This window comes from Felis catus, chromosome E2 (genome assembly GCF_018350175.1).
Source record: "Felis catus isolate Fca126 chromosome E2, F.catus_Fca126_mat1.0, whole genome shotgun sequence".
Taxonomy (NCBI): Eukaryota; Metazoa; Chordata; class Mammalia; order Carnivora; family Felidae; genus Felis; species Felis catus.
Window position 1 is genome coordinate 5,596,700 of NC_058382.1, and position 17,355 is coordinate 5,614,054.

The 17,355-nt window shown below is 41.1% G+C and overlaps 2 protein-coding genes across 11 annotated transcripts in view; one reads left to right on the plus strand and one right to left on the minus strand.

The window, feature by feature from the left end:
- Nucleotides 1-260: 260 nt before the first annotated feature.
- On the minus strand, nucleotides 261-15,335 carry LOC101083469 (zinc finger protein 665). Of its 2 annotated transcripts, none has more exons than XM_019818494.3 (4): nucleotides 15,160-15,326; nucleotides 14,613-14,705; nucleotides 10,283-10,448; nucleotides 261-2,921 (listed from the first exon to the last, which is right to left on the minus strand). In XM_019818494.3, exons 2-4 carry the CDS (start codon nucleotides 14,625-14,627, stop codon nucleotides 619-621), a joined length of 2,484 nt encoding a protein of 827 aa, XP_019674053.3. In that variant the 5' UTR covers nucleotides 14,628-14,705; nucleotides 15,160-15,326; the 3' UTR covers nucleotides 261-618. The 2 variants fall into 2 exon arrangements, with proteins under 2 accessions (XP_019674053.3, XP_044902126.1); XM_045046191.1 differs by having other exon boundaries at nucleotides 2,835-2,921; nucleotides 10,311-10,448; nucleotides 15,160-15,335.
- A 157-nt stretch (nucleotides 15,336-15,492) lies between these two features.
- LOC109494586 (endogenous retrovirus group K member 8 Env polyprotein-like) overlaps nucleotides 15,493-17,355 on the plus strand; it is a 36,998-nt gene continuing 35,135 nt past the window's right edge. For 6 of the 9 annotated variants that reach the window (XM_045046254.1, XM_045046259.1, XM_045046264.1 and 3 more), the window contains exon 1: nucleotides 15,503-15,815. The gene's annotated coding sequence lies outside the window, so the exon portion shown is untranslated. Of the gene's footprint in view, nucleotides 15,816-17,355 lie in introns of all 9 variants that reach the window. The other 3 variants (XM_045046256.1, XM_045046257.1, XM_045046253.1) reach the window with 3 other exon arrangements.

Here is a 17,355-nt window from a genome sequence, read left to right on the forward strand (position 1 = left end):
ACCCCAACGTTATTTGGAATTAAATAATCCTTCAGGAGAACTCAGACATTATCTTCTCCACTATGAATTATCTGATGTGTAGCTGATTGTGAGAAATGGTTAAAGAAATTATCACATCATTTCATTTTTAAGGTTTCTCTACAGTATCAACTCTCTGATGAATCTTAAAAGTCAGACCATTGTCTAAAGGCCTTGCCATTTTCAATACATTTGTATGTTTTCTCTCATGGCCCCTAAGGTAAACATTTTAACATCTGACAAAAGTTTAACACATTCATTATACTTACATGGTTTCTTTCCAGTAGGAGACATTACATATGCTTGATCTTTAGATAAAAGCCTTGCCATACCCTTTACCTTTTTGTGGTTTCTTTCAAAGATGCATATTCTGGGGTCTAATTAAACGTGAACCCTGGTTACAAGCTTTGCAAATACATGACTTTTATATGGTTTCTATTCAGCATGGATTCTTTGATGTTGAGTAAGTCTTGAACACACATTAAAGGTTTTACTATAAACGTATTTGTGAGGTTTCTCTTCACTACAGATTCTCTGATGATCCCCAGTACTTGATTTTTGGACAATAGCATTTCTACACGTATTGAATTCACAGTGTTCCTATTCAGTATGCATCTTCTCATGTCTAGTAAGGTTTGCAAATTGAGTAAAGGACTTGCCACATTCATTGCATTTGTAGGGCTTCTCTCCAGTATGGATTCTTCGATGCCGGACAAGGCTTGAACACACATTAAAGGCTTTGCCACACTCATTACATTTGTAAGGCTTCTCTCCAGTATGAATCATCTGATGTATGACAAGGTTAGAGGACTGGCTAAAGGCTTTGCCACATTCTTTACATTTGTAAGGCTTTTCTCCACTATGGATTCTCTTATGTTGAGTAAGGCTTGAACCCTCCATAAAGGCTTTGCCACACTCATTACATTTGTAAGGTTTCTCTCCTGTATGAACTCTCTGATGAATTATAAGATTTGAATATTGACTACAGACCTTGCCACACACATCACATTTATATGGCTTCTCTCCAGTATGGATTCTCTGGTGTCTAGTGAGGTGTGAGATGCAGTTAAAGGATTTGTCACACTCATTACATTTGTAAGGTCTCCGCCCAGAATGAGTTCTCTGATGATTGGTGAGGTTTGAGCTGCCTCTAAAAGTTTTCCCACAATCATTACATTTATAAGGCTTCTCTCCAGAATGGATTTGTTTATGTCTAGTAAGGCTTGAATACTCAGAAAAGGCTTTGCCACATTCATTACATTTATAAGGTTTCTCTCCCATATGAATTTTCTGATGCTGTGCAAGATTTAAATTTTGACTACAGCCCTTGCCACATATATTACATTTATATGGTTTCTCTCTGGTATGGATTCTCTGATGTCTAGTAAGTTTTGCAAATTGGGTAAAGGCTTTGCCACATTCTTCACATTTGTAAGGCTTTTCTCCACTATGGATTCTCTTATGTTGAGTAAGGCTTGAATGCTCCATAAAGGCTTTACCACACTCATTACATTTGTAAGGCTTCTCTCCTGTATGAACTCTCTGATGAATTACAAGATTTGAATATTGACTACAGACCTTGCCACACACATCACATTTATATGGTTTCTCCCCAGTATGGATTCTCTGGTGTCTAGTGAGGTGTGAGATGCAGTTAAAGGATTTGTCACACTCATTACATTTGTAAGGTCTCTGCCCAGAATGAATTCTTTGATGAAGGGTGAGATTTGAGCTTCCTCTGAAGGTTTTCCCACATTCATTACATTTATAAGGTTTCTCTCCAGAATGAATTCGCTTATGTCGAGTAAGGCTTGAATACTCAGAAAAAGCTTTGCCACATTCATTACATTTGTAAGGTTTCTCTCCTGTATGAACTTTCTGATGCCGTGAAAGATTTGAATTTTGACTATAGCCCTTGCCACATATATTACATTTATATGGTTTCTCTCTGGTATGGATTCTCTGATGTCTAGTAAGTTTTGCAAATTCGGTAAAGGCTTTGCCACATTCTTCACATTTGTAAGGCTTCTCTCCTGTATGAACTCTCTGATGAATTGTAAGATTTGAATGTTGACTATAGACCTTGCCACACACATTACATTTATATGGTTTCTCTCCAGTATGGATCCTCTGGTGTCTAGTGAGGTGTGAGATCCGGTTAAAGGATTTGTCACAGTCATTACATTTGTAAGGTTTCTGCCCAGAATGAATTCTTTGATGATTGGTGAGGTTTGAGCTTCCTCTAAAAGCCTTCCCACAATCATTACATTTGTAAGGCTCTTCATTATTATGTGGTTTTTGATGTGTAAGTAATGGAGGATGAATAAGAAATTTCCTGGATTTACTACAAATGCTAATGTTGATATTAGAAGGAATTCTTTGAAGTGGCGAAGCAGAACTACTGTTGATCAACCTCTCAACTTGATAACATGCATGAATTTTCTCTTCAGTTTGAAACTTCTGAAGGTCAGTCAGATGTGACTGAAACCTTAATCCAATCCCATTTTCAAAACATTTTATATACTTGTTTCCTGCACAAGTTATGTTATTTTCTAGTTTTAACAAATAACTTTTATATGACTTCTCACATTTGTAAGATTGAGAAGTACTTTTCCTTACAGAAACATCCTGTTTTAGAGGGAAAACATTCCAGGAGATGTTATGCTGTTGATCTCTTCTACCAGTGAAACTGTGGTTATGGGCTGCAGTTACTCCTTTGTAATTTGTTTCATTATATCCATAGTGACTCTCAAACTCATGTGTATTTTGCTGGACCTCTCTGAAACCCAAACCCTTGATGTCATTTCTTTTGTGTCTTTCCAACATCAGTGTTTGGAACAGTTCTTCTTTGTTAATATCCTCTTTTGTTGATAATTCCTTAATCACACTTCTAACAGAAATATCTGAAAGATATAAAGAACCATAGGTTTACTATTAACTAGAGTTGTAAAATGAATATTTTACCTTGAAAACATAACATTATGCCAAAAGTTATTCTTAGATAGTTCTAAAACTTCTCAACCAACGTATGCAAATATTTAGGAATACAAAGGGAATTGGATTCCTCAATTAAGAAAGGGTGTTTACACATAGATAAAATTATTTTCAGGAAAGCCTACTTCCAACACCCTATGTTCAAACCACTCAGAGTATTTACATAGGCCCTGAAACAAGTAGTATCTTTCTGTTGCCACCCCAAAGTACTCACCATTTGGCAGTAGATATTTGGGTGTCTCATATTTGAAGAAAAGCAATATTATATTAATGCACATACACTGTAAAGGTACCTAACTATTTAGGTACAACAATAAAGGCTAAAACAGAGCATTGATAATATAATGATAAATAATATCTTAATTTTTTTAAATGTATGTTTATTTTTGAGAGACAGACAGAACACGAGCAGGTGAGGGGCAGACAGAGAGGGAGACACAGAATCCAAAGCAGGCTCCAGGCTCTGAGCTGTTAGCACAGAGCCTGACGCTGGGCTCGAACTCACAAACCACAAAATCATGACCTGAGCCAAAGTTGGACACTTAACCGACTGAGCCACCCAGGCACCCCAATGATAAATAATATCTTAACAAACTTCTCTAATAAATAAATCGCAATTCACAATTACAAAATAAAAACAGCTCTAAGAAAATGAGGCAAACTTGATAAAACACCATTGTAAGAATAACAAATATTGTTCTGAATTTCTATAATAAAACTATCTATATTCTTGCAGACATTAACCACTGGTGCATGACAGTCATAATACATAATGGATACTGAAAACCATTATCTGTAAATCATAATAAAATAAATCTAACATTTTTAGAAACCCACAGTAAATCTAGAAGATAAATAATAAGCAAACACAATTACAAACCATTTCAATCTGTGGCATTCTAAAGACTTCTTCCGTCAGAACAAAGAAAAAGGCTCCTATTTCGGAAGGAGTACGTACTATGAGCATTGCAGTCAAATGTTCTACCACTGAGCTATACCCCCACCATATGAGAATTGAAACATATGTTAAGAACCACTGATGTTTTAAATATCTGGTTCAGGTATATACATATTTTAAGATAAAGAATTTGGGAAGGCAATCAGAAATCAGAATTATGATTTCATACTTGCAGTTAACTAACAACCAATAGAGCTATTTCCTAACTATGAAACAACACTTAATTATGCAATTCTGCAATTACAAAATACATGTATTAGAGGGGCGCCTGGGTGGCTCAGTTGGTTAAGTGACCAACTTCGGCTCAGGTCATGATCTCATGGTTCATGGGTTCGAGCCCCGCGTTGGGCTCTGTGCGGAACGCTTGCTCGAAGCCTGGAGGCTGCTTCAGATTCTGTGTCTCCTTTTCTTTCTGCCCCTCCTCCGCTTATGCTCTGTCTCACTCTCTCTCTCAAAAATAAATAAATGTAAAACAAAAAAAATTTTTTTTTAAAGAAATACATGTACTAGAGTATGTGCCTCGAAAATTTACTAAGGCAGAGACAACATTGAGATGAGACAAATTACAAAATGAATACAAACACAATACACTGCAGGCAAAGGTCAATCACGTAAGAGGGATTAAAAAATATTAGAAAAACAAAAGTAAATTTTCAGTCCTTGCTATATGCTGTACAAAAATCAAAATGTTCTCACAGCATTAACATATTTAATATTCTTGAGGTAAACCATCATATTACTTCAGGTAAAAACAATGGTCCCATGGTGTTTATGTATCCAATACTAATTCACCCAGAAAGTAAATGTGAAAGCCAAAACTTGAACCTGGGCCTGCAAGCTCAGAGCACAGGTCCTTGAGCACTAGACACCGCTGCCCACCCCAGGAAGTAAGCAAAAGGGCATAATAAATCCCATCAACCTGCAGAGAAATGCTTCAGGAAAACTACGGAATTGAATTGTGTCACTAATATTGTTTCTGACTCCTCCCTCCTGGATAACGGCATCTGAATCATCACTCCCTGAAAGTGTTGATTTAGAGAGTGACCAGGAGTGGTGCTATCCTGAGCAAGATGTCCTCTGGGAAGAGTATAGATCTTTATACAGTGTGGGAGAAGGGGTAAGGATAGGGTTCTCTGAGGAGACTTGGGTGTCCAGGGGCTCAACAATAATACGCTAATAAAGGAACAGTGTGCTCCATCCAGATCAATGAACAATCTGAGAAAAGGTAGAAGAACAGAGCCTATGCTTGCAAATTTATGAGAATACAATTGTGCTGGGACAGTACAAATCTTTATCTTACAAAAAGACATGAACTGATTTATATCAAGTGGCACAATACTGACCCATTCTTCAGGAAATGCACTATGGGTGTGGCAGGGGTGGGGCAGGGAAGAATGAAGAGATTAGAAAGGCAGTCAGTACGATAGAGTGGGAGGAATATAGGTTTACCTTCCAACATTTGCCTTAAAATTTATCAAATTGAATATCCTTGGCTTTCTGTTTATAAGCATATACTCAAAAGAGTCCTACATACATATTACATCAGACATGTACAAAAAATGTTCTCAACAGGTATCAAAAGCAAAATTCTTAGGGCACCTGGGTGGCTCAGTCAGTTGAGCATCTGACTCTTGGTTTAGGCTCAAGTCATGATCTCATGGTTCATGGGAATGAGCCCTATGTGGGGCTCTGTATTGACAGCATGGAGCCTGCTTGGGATTCTTTCTCCCAGAGAGAGAGGTTCTCTGCCTCTCCCCACTGTGTGTGTGAGCTCTCTCTCTCTCTCTCCAAATAAATAAATAAACATTAAAAAAAAAAAAAGCTAAATTCTGGACATGGCCATCAAGGAGAGAATGGATGAATTCATTCCAGGTATACATGCAGATGCAAAGAAAGTCTGTCAAGAATTCAGCAATGGAGGGTGACACATGGCAAGATGATGAATCCCTGGTAGGGAAGACAAAGGGTTTGTTAGGAGGAAACAAATTTAGCAGCAGATTTTTGTCAAGTTCTGAACTTGGGGGGATGTGGTTAGATTAAGCTAAAAAAATAAAAATAAGGGGAGCCTGGGTGGCTCGTTCGGTTAAGCATCCGACTTCGGCTCAGGTCATGATCTCATGGTCTGTGAGTTCGAGCCCCGTGTCGGGCTCTGTGCTGACATCTTGGAGCCTGGAGCCTATTTCCAATTCTGTGTCTCCCCTCTCTCTCTGACGCTCCCCTGTTCATGCTCTGTCTCTCTCTGTCTCAAAAATAAATAAAGGTTTAAAAAAAATTTTTTTAATAAAAATTGAAAATATATATATATATATATATATATACCAACCAAATTATTTACATATTTTATAAATAGAAATTTACCAATTTTGGCATGTTAGCCTTTTTGAGGCTAAGTATCCTTGTTTGTTATATAAAAATAAGAGTGCTTCTTTTGCACTCTCCTCTAGTTATCTGAAATCATGTATTTGGATCTCTTTACACAACTGCTGGCATAAAGAGACATGAGGTAAAGGATGCTCTTACTATAGGTATTGGTGGATATATAGTTATTATGAATCAGTGGAAATTATGTGTACTTAGCCAAAATTAATAAATTCTGATTTCATTAACAATTATCACAGCCTAGGCAACCTCAAGGGGAAAATAATGACTCACAGTGTGGAATGGATTCTACCGAAGGGCAATGTTAGTACCAGGTGACTCTACAGAAACAACTTGTGGCAGTGCCACGCAGGAGGCAGATGTGCAGAGAGGTGGTTAGCAATGTAAGCAGTTGACTGTAGCCAGGGAACTGCAGAGTACTGACAGGTGAAAGTCAATGAGGACCAGGTGAACTTTTTGTGGAATGCAGTTTAAAAGATGAAGATCAAAACAGCCTTCAGGTATTAAGCAAAGAATGTAGTTTCCAGAACATGAAAAATTTGGTGGAAAATTCCAGGAGTTATAGAAGCAATAGTGGTGAGGATGTACATGGAGTGGAAGAGGTTGGCTAAATTCCCAATAAGCTAAATGAGACATTCAAACATTAGTTTAGTATACCAAGATGTACATGATAAATCTAGAGAGGGAAATTAATTATCAGAGTAAAGCATTTGGGGGTGACTGGGTGGCTCAGTTGGTTAGGTGACTGACTTTAACTCAGATCATGATCTCACTGTTCATGGGTTTGAGCCCCACATCAGGCTCTGTGCTGACAGCTCAGAGCCTGGGGCGTGCTTCAGATTCTGTGTCTCCCTCCCTCTCTGTCCCTCCTCTCTCTCTCTCTCTCAAAAATAAATAAACACTAAAAAAATTTAAAAAATAAAGCATTTGTACCAAAATAGAAAGAGTCAGTAAAATTCAAATAAAATCCAAGAAGTTGTATGTATGCATGTATTTATTTATTTTGAGAAAGCAAGAACACGAGTGGGGTAGGGGCAGAGAGAGGGAGAGAGAGAATCCCAAGCAGGCTCAATGCCTGGTGTGAAGCCCGATGTGGGGCTCAATCTCATGACTGTTAAATCAATCATGACCTGAGCCAAAATCAAGAGTCTGATGCTTAGCCAACTGAGCCACCCAGGTGCCTCCAAGAAGTTGTATTTAGAAAACTTAAATATACTATAAAAAAAAAAAAAAAAAAAGCAAGGTATCCTATATAACAAATTGTGGCAAATCAATTTAATGGTTTCTGGGATGAACAGTAACTTAATAAAAAAGTATTTTCTCAAGATATCCAATAGTCCCACTTTAGAAGTCCCATCAATTTGAGAAAAGGGTACTTTAAAAACAGGTAAATCAGGTGAAAGAGAAATAAAGGGACTAAGATAAATTTTTCACAAAATTAGGAGTTTGAATAGATTTTGGGGAAACTGCTGCTGAGCCATAACTCTCAACATTCAAGAAGCAAATCTTATAAAACACATTTTAAAATATTTATTACTTGATCCAGCAGCCCACAAATCACAGATATAAAACGGAATTCTGAGTGTCATCAAAAACATATAATCGATGATTAAATTTTTGAAGTTCATTTTTTAAAAATGTTTATTATTGAGAGAGAGAGAGAGAGAGAGACAGACAGACAGACAGAGTACAGGCGGGTGAGGAGGCAGAGAGAGAGGGAGACAGAATCTGAAGCAGGCTCCAGGCTCTGAGCTGTTAGCATAAAGCCCAACAAGGGGCTGGAACTCATGGACCGCGAGATCATGACCTGGGCCAAAGTCAAACGTTCAACCAACTGAGCCACCCAGGCGCCCCTAAAGTTCATTTTTAATATGTACATGGAAACGTAGATAATGAAAACTGCTGTGGTTTAAACATAACAGATTAGAAGTTAAATGGAGGCATAATATTGTACACCTAAAACTAATACAACACTATGTTAACTACACTAGAATTAAAAAAAAAAAAATGGAGGCATCATTTAACTTCAGAAGTTCCCTCAAGATGGATCACAATCAGGGACGCCTGGGTGGCTCAGTTAAGTGTCTGACTCTTGATTATGGCTCAGGTCATGATCTCATAGTTTCATGAGTTCGAGCCCCACGTCGGGCTCTGCGCTTACTCTGCAGAAGCTGCTTGGGATTCTCTCTCTCTCAGCCCCTCCCCTGCTCATGCTCCCTCTCTCTCAAAATAAATAAACTTAAAAAAAAATCATTATTTGTTTGAAGGAGAGTAAACAATGGTGCATGCCAGGGGAAAAATGTGACATGAACCACAGTTTGGCCAAAGCCTCATAGACACACAGTTGTGACATTTTCCTTTGGATAAGTTTGTACACCTTTGATTGCTGGCTCAAAGGGAATGATCATTAGATATTTGATCAATATCGCCACACTGCCCTTGAGAGACAGGGTGACACCCCACCAACAGCAGAAAGATAACTATTATCACCGATCAGTCGGGCTATCCTGATACTTTCCATGTCAGCATCCCTAGAACTTGCTGATCACTCCACTCAGTGGCATAAATGGGCACTTCCCGTAAGTAGCAGGACAGCACTGTAATACATTAATCAAAGCGTTCTTCAAAAATTTTGTTAGCCGCTAAGCCCCCTCCATAGGTAAGTCCACCAGAGGTTGCCCATCATCTAAAAGTGGGTTATCAGAGCAGATAAAGAAGCTATTTCAGACCCTAGGAAAACAAGTTTCACGGGCAAAATTGCACTTAGGAAAATACGAAATCTTGAAGAGCCAAGTTTCATCTGCATCCCTAGCCTAGGCAGAGCGCTGGAAGGACAACAAGGCAAGATAACAGAAGTAAAGGAGTTAGATTTTATAGGGTCTTTGAGAAGACTAAGGCACGCTCCCCACATAGGACTGGGTTTCAAAGAGACGATCTCTCTGTCCACTGTCTTTACGGTACTGATGACCAACAATCTCAGAAGAGCCACCCCACTGCCTGATTATACTCTTGATGTGTGGCAACAGCAGGTCTGACAAAATGGCTATGAGGCCTTGAGGCAGTCCCACAAAGCCTTGGGGCCCAAATGCAATGGAGGAGACTCAGTGTTTTCCTATCTCATAAACAGTTCTCCCAAACACAGGAACTGAGGACAAACCCTGGACAGGTCCTGGAGCCAGGACTACAGAGGAACTGATGGATCGGTTGGAATCAGATGGAATCAAGTACGGGAGGAGAGACCACAGGAACGAGGGTCCCCGTGACACAGCCCTCCTCATCCCTCTCAAAACCTAGGGCCCAAAAAGGTCACAGCAACCAGATAATAGAGTGTTGTAGGTCATGATAAAGACTTTGCCTCTGTCTCTGCATCAGCTGAGACACCGTCAGAGGGTTGGAGGATACTCCAACTGTACGACAGAGTAATGGGGGAGATTTCCTTTCCGTGCTCACAAGTACTTTTCTTTTCCCAGACCTCTCCTTGTTGGGGAGGGTTTCTCAGACAATATTTGACGAAGCAGCTTCATCTCTGACTGTCTCAGCTGTTACCAGCGTTCACAGCTTTGACACAGATGTGGAAAATCCACTTGGTTTTCTCACTATTTTCATCTTGCCCTCCAGACCCCTGGGCTCTGCCCCTGGCTCCAAAACAGAGATAATATTCAGGTCAGAGAGATTCCTGCTTATAAGAAATGAAAGTTATGTGCTGGGGCTTTTCCAGAATATAATCCCAGCCCTTAGTTCATCTGAAGACGGAAGATGTTACAGATGGGTCTACACTAATTTCATCCACTGACTGCCTTCTTCTGCTTAAGGAACATTTTACATATATAGCCATCTAGCTCTCTTCTGAATGCCACTTCATAAAGCTTTCATTTCAGAGTCAAAACAGCTTTGATCACAGTCAGGCAGGGCAGAGGATCCCAAGAAACTCACTAGGGCAGATCCCAACATCTGGACGCACTTTATCCACACCCAGGGAGACCAGGTTCCTGTAGTTCTCCAGCATCACTTCCCGGTACAAGGCCCTCTGAGCAGGGTCCAGGCACTCCCACTCCTCCTGAGAGAATTCTATGGCCACATCCCTGAAGGTCAACAGCACCTGTAACGAGAAACACATTTGACTAAGAGACCATGAGGAGAGTTATTATCTTCACACAAATTATAAGAGAGAGATGTAAGGATTGATTTGGTGGTAGTGAGTTTTTTGACAAATCAGTAGAAGATATTTTTGAGCCAGTCATATAGCCCTAATTTTGTGTTATTATACTTCTCAAAGAGAGGACATACATCCACAAAGTCACTGTGCATTCTGCAATTTTGTGAACAAAATACACAAATTAAAAAGTTCATCACAAGGTGGACTACACAGAAGTGTTAGGTAGTATATTTTACACATTAATGATTTCTCTGATGAGTATGAGTAGTGTCTCTGACGCTATGAGTAGTGTCTTTAGAGACTACAAAATTCAGAGACTTTTAAGAAAGTCTGAGATCTAAGAATGTGAGGATGATTATAAGAACAGAGACAAAAAGTTTTTGAACATTTATAACGTGCTACGTATTATTCAAATGGGTATTATTTTGGGTAATAACATTAAAATTTTTTTTTAATGTTTATTTATTTCTGAGAGACAGAGTGCGAGTTGGGGAAGGGCAGAGAGAGAGAGACACACAGAATCCGAAGCGGGCTCCAGGTTCTGAGCTGTCAGCACAAAGCCTGATCCGCGTCTTGAACTCACAAACCATGAGATTAGGACTTGAGCCAAAGTCAGATGTTTAACTGACTGAGCCACCCAGGCACCCCTTAATTTGGGTAATAACATTAGAGAAATATCTGTTCCTGCCTTATAGAGGAGGCAACTGTCACAGAGACTCTAAGAAATTTGCCTTGGGTCAAAGAGCTAAGAAATGGCAGAGCTGGAACCAAAACCAGGTGTTCGGAATTTAGACTTGAACCTAGAGTCCACAGTTAAGTAACAGAAGCAGCATTAAAATTACACTGAGGGGTGCCTAGGTGGCTCAGTCCATTAAGCGTCCAACTTCAGCTCAGGTCATGATCTCACAGTTCATGGGTTGGAGCCCCACATTGGGCTCTGTGCTGCCAGTGCAGAGCCTGCTTCAGATCCTCTGTCTCTGTCTCTCTCTCTCTCTGCCCCTCCCCTGCCCACATTCTCTCTCTCTCTCTCTCTCTCTCAAAAATAAACATTAAAAAAAATTTTTTTTAACGTTTTTATTTATTTTTGAGACAGGGAGAGACAGAGCATGAACAGGGGAGGGTCAGAGAGAGGGAGACACAGAATCTGAAACAGGCTCCAGGCTCTGAGCCGTCAGCACAGAGCCCAATGCAGGGCTCGAACTCACAGACCGCGAGATCAGGACCTGAGCCGAAGTCGGCCACTCAACCGACTGAGCCACCCAGGCGCCCCAAAATAAACATTTTTTAAAAAGTACATTGCTAGCAGGTTTTCTAAGTGAGAAAGCATGAAGAATTCAAAGCTGAAAACATGGACCTGCATATAATGTTGTTATATATGCACACACATAGTACATTACTATTCTTACCACTATTAATTTACTAATGAGTTAGTGCAGAAAAAAACTTAAGGCCATGAAAAGTATGTAAGAACAATTTTCAAAGGCTAAAATAAATATAAAAGTTATCTATGGGGGCTCCTGACTGGCTCAGTCAGTTAAGCATCTGACTCTTGATCTCGGCTCAGGTCATGATCTCAGTTTCATGGGTTCAAGCCCCATGTCAGGCTCTGCATTGGCAACTCAAAGCCTGCTTGGGATTCCCTCTCTTCACCCCTCCCTGTTCATGCTCTCTCTCTCTCTCTCTCTCAAAAATAAACATTTTTAAAAAGTTATTTATGAAACAATGTGTCTTTAATACACACAAGTTTTTTTTTAATGTTTTTTAATGTTTATTTATTTTTGAGAGAGAGAGAGAGAGAGAGAGAGAGAGAGAGACAGAGTTAGAGCAGGGGAGGGGGAGAGCGAGAGGGAGACACAGATTCTAAAGCAGGCTCCAGGCTCTATGCTATGAGCACAGAGCCCAACATGAGGCTCAAACTCATGAACCATGAGGATCATGACCTGAGCCGAAGTCGGATGCTTAACCGACTGAACCACCCAGGCGCCCCTCACATCATAGGTTTCTGCTTGCATACAAGCACACACACTTAAACACACTTTCATTAAAAGCAGTTGTCTCAGACAGATTTGGGGGATGAATTTTTTTAATCTATCATTTTTTTTACTCATCTGTATTTCAGTATTTTGGATAAAATAACATTCAGAAATTGTACTTAATTTTAATGAGGTTGTTAACATTATTCTTGTATTAACCTAGTCATAAAAAAATAGAAAACTTTACCTTTTCCACTAAATACATATATATGTAAATATCAAAATTTTGTCCATTTAAATATAAGCCAAGCATAGTATATCCAATAATAAAACAATGATTGAAGATTATAAAATGCATTAATGTTCTACATCAATTTAATAGATTAAGATAGAAAAATGTTTTGAAAGCATTAGATCTTTGAAGATATTATTGGATAATTAAGTCATGCTGAATAAAAAATCAGAAAGCAAGAAGCAAGAAAATTCTAGTAAACATCATGATCGGCAGTAAAGAGAAGCATTTCCACTAAAACTGAGGCTGACACAGGGACATTATGGCTCCTGCCATTCACCACTGCACACAGTGCCTGTTCATTGGGAACCATGTGGGATCCATGCATCTTCATTCAGAGAATGCTTTTTTTTTTTTAATGTTTATTTATTTTTGAGAGAGAGAAGGAGAGTGCAAGCAGGAAAGGGGCAGAGAGAGAGGGAGACACAGAATCTGAAGCAGGCTCCAGGCTCCGAGCTGTCAGCACAGAGCCCGAAGTGGGGCTCGAACCCATGAACCGTGAGATCGTGACCTGAGCCGAAGTCAGATGCCCAACCAACCGAGCCACGCAGGCGCCCCTAGAGAATGCTTTAATGAGGATCTAAAAAGAACAAGCTGTCTCTATGTATACTGGCACGAAAACAACTCCAAGATCTGTGTATGGAATAAAATAGCACAATATAACATTCACTGAATAATTTTAACTAACATCAACTAATGCTGGTAAATGCATTTTTATAAGACTTGCACTGGGGCGCCTGGGTTGAGCATCCGACTTCAGCCAGGTCACGATCTCACAGTCCGTGAGTTCGAGCCCCGCGTCGGGCTCTGTGCTGATGGCTCAGAGCCTGGAGCCTGTTTCCGATTCTGTGTCTCCCTCTCTCTCTGCCCCTCCCCCGTTCATGCTCTGTCTCTCTCTGTCCCAAAAATAAATAAACGTTGAAAAAAAAAAATTAAAAAAAAAAAAAAGACTTGCACTTAATCTTGCACAGAACTAACAAAAGTCAGTGAGTGATGATGGAGGGCGTGACAGGGAAGTAGATGTTTTACTTCTTAGTCCAGAATGTGCAACACTGTTTGGAGTTTCACCTGAAAACAAAGATATATAGCATGTGATGGTTAAACCAAATTGGTGTTCAGTAACAACTGGTGGGGCCAGAATTTGCCTCCAGGCACTCTGACGACAAAGACCAAGTTTTTTGCTTCACTGGAATTGCTGAAACATTTTTAGGTCAAACACCTGCGCAAAAGCCCCAGGGTGAACAAGATCTTCACGGGATGGATATGCTTTGAGTGATTTTAAAGAACTTACTGTTAAAACAAATTACACAATAAAACACCCTTTATCATTGTTATGTTTCAGAACTTTCCATTCCAATCCAAATCATTACTATCTCCGAGCCAGAAACACGCCCATTCACTTGGTTAGTTTCAAACGCCTTGTAAAAGCAGGGACAACAGGTTTCCCCTCTTGTCTTCTTTTCCAGCTGTTCCTGCAGGTTAACTGGGCGCACAAATGTGCAGTTCTTCTTAAAGCTGTCCACAAGGAACTGACGGCGCGTTCCTATGCAACCCCTAAGACAATCCCCTTTGCCAACCTCACTGACACCAAAGGCCCACTCCCAGCTTCTGATCCAAACCTAAGCATGAAACCTTCCTCCTAGATGATCCCCAACACGGCCTCTTCACACATTCCACGTCTCCGAGTCACCATGCGGGAGGAATGGAATCTAAGTGACGATGAGAGGTACTGAGACAAGGTCTGGGGGAGTTCCAGCACACGTGTGAGGCAAGTCCCTCGAGAGAACATTACCAATTTCAGTTAAGAGACACAGAAGAAACAACCAAGAATGTGACCGTTACCTGGGAACGACTCATTTCGACCTCCTCTTTCTTTCCTGTTCCTCGGGGCTTCTTTCTCGGATAAGATCAGTCTTGAGAAGTGAACCCTGAGTGCTGAAAATAGGCTGTTTCATGCTTAGAATGAACAAACCGTCTTCCGGTGACACAACCACACACAGAGGTAGAACCTCAACACGGGAAGGGACAGGGCTCTGCCGCCCCAGGAGGAGCCCGAGGAGGGGCTCGTGAACGCAGAGGCGAGCAAAGGAGCGGGTTCTTCCCCTTTTCTGCAGAACTCGTTGGCCTGCGGAGTGGCCCACGCGCTCTGCTGCTGCTGCTGCAGTGGGACCTGGGCTGGACTGACGCTCCCCTCCAAGCCACAGACCCGGCCCTGACCAAACACCGCATAGAAAAGAGCCCCTCCCCTCCCCCAACCCATTCTTGGACCAGGGACGGAGGAACAGGACAGTGAAGCACGTGACGCGGCGGAGGGGCTGTAAGCGGAGCCGGACGCCGGGACACGGGGCTACCGGGACTCGGAACGTCTCACAGCCACGCCGGGACTCACCGTGAGCGGGAGGGAGAGAACGGTAGTTGTAGCCACCAGAGAACCTCGGAGTGGAGGACAGCAGGCTGTGCTGCCTCGAAACACGGGTTTGATACTGGGTATCCCAAATTCACTCACCGGAGAGCTTCTGCCCGTCAGCTCGATTCACTTCCGGGTCTGAAGGAAACTCCGCACGGCGACCTGGAGAAGTAGTTTAGGAGGCGGGGCCTGGGCGGGGCCTGGGCGGGGCCGCGTCCAGCGAAGGGCGGGACGTGGAGAGTAGGGACTGGGCAGAAAGCGCGCGGTGGGGGCGGGCCAGTGTGGGGGCGGAGCCTCGACTCTACTGGCCCCTGCTCCGCCTCTGCCCCGGCTGTGCTTGTTTCTCTGCTTTTTGATCGCTGTGGAACAGAGCTGCTTCCTGCGTGTTCTAAATTAACGTTTCTAACAATTTAAGGTAAGAGAGTAGTTATAAGGCCAATTATATTATAAGCTGAGATGTTTTTCTCGAGTTGAGAGTGACTAAATTCAAAAGCTCTTGGTGCCAGCTGGTGGAGATGTGCCTTGAGAGCGATGGACACTGCAATGACATCTCAGGAAAGAACTAAGAAGTATCATCGGGAGCTGAGACCTGACAACGAGTAAGAAGGACCATCGTTTACATTTATTCTATTGCCACAGTGAGTTGAATTTACCAGTTTGCTTCTACAAATTAGTTAGAAAGGATTTGGATTTGATATAGGTCCTGAGTGTAATAATATGCTATATTGATGATATCATAAGAATATCAGAAACTTAAAAATAAGATAGGTAGGACTGATATAACTGCATTAATGGCACCAAAAAAGACTGGTTGTTAAATCTAGCAAAGATCTAGGGACTTGCCCAAATGGTGAAATTCTTAGGAATATTCTGGGCAGAAGCCATCCATGACGTTCCACAGGTGACTAAACAGAAACTAGTATCCTTACCTACCCCTAGAACTAAACAAGAAGCCCTATGTTTGAGTGGTCTATTTGGATTTTGGAGATTGCATATTCTACATCCAGGAATATTGCTAGTTCCTATCCATGAAACTATCTCAAAGAAGGCCGTATTTAAATTAGGACCTAACAAAGACAAGTCATGTCTGATTTGCAAAAGTAGTGTCTCTCAATGTCTATCTTTGGACCCCTGTGATGCTTTAAGAAACGATTTTGGAAGGGACTGCAATGCAGAGTAGTGCAGACTGTAATTAAGGGTAAAAGCCTTTGAGTGCCACCTAGTGGCAGCCACTAAGATATGGGACCAGAGGATGTTTAGATGCCTGGGCATTACATACACTATCTGAGATAAAGTTACTACCTTGCTACTAGGTGTTAATTGAGATGGCCGTAAAGGACATAAAATAATATTGAAACACGAAATTCTTATGCTGTTTCGGCCCATACTGGAGAAACACTCTGCTAAGGGATGAAGTGCCTATAAGTGTTCCATAATAAAAAGGAAACCATTTTCACAGGAGCGTGCTACAGGGGGAGTGCAAGTAGGCAGCCATCATATCCATGACCGGTAGCCTCTTTTCTCCTAAGAACAACTTTAGCAACACCTAGCAACACCCGAATTACTGCCAGAGCCTACTGACACTTGTTTTTCTGGAGGGAAAGCTATTAAACAGAATAGGAGAAAACTATGGGCTTCTGATGACCAGTAGGCATCTTACAGTGGGTCTGAATTCCCCTGGAAAACTCCCCCACCCTGAACCTAGGAAGGCAGTGGGAAATCCAATGACATACTCAAACTAAATTTTGTCTAGGTGTAACTACTATGCATTTAACTCTAGTTTGGGGGACTCAACATTTTCGGATACAAAACATGTATCACCCTCACATACATATACATACGTTGGTGAGCCTTTATTAGTATTGCATTGGGTTTGCAGATTATTAGCATTAAGAATTGATATATTCATGCTGTGAATGAAGATGCTCCCACTGACGAAGATGCTCATTATTCAAGTCTTTCTCAAATCCCAGCACTCTGAGGCTAACTCTCCTTGAGATTTGTCCCATGCAGATAATCCAAGATATTCTCTGCATCTCAAGATCCTTAATTTAATCGCATCTGCAAAGTCTCATTTGCTTTGTAAGGGAACATAGTCAAAGGTTCCAGGAATTAGAATGCAGAGATCTTTGGGGGGGGCATTATTCTTTATACTATAGGTTCTAAGCTTCTCTATTA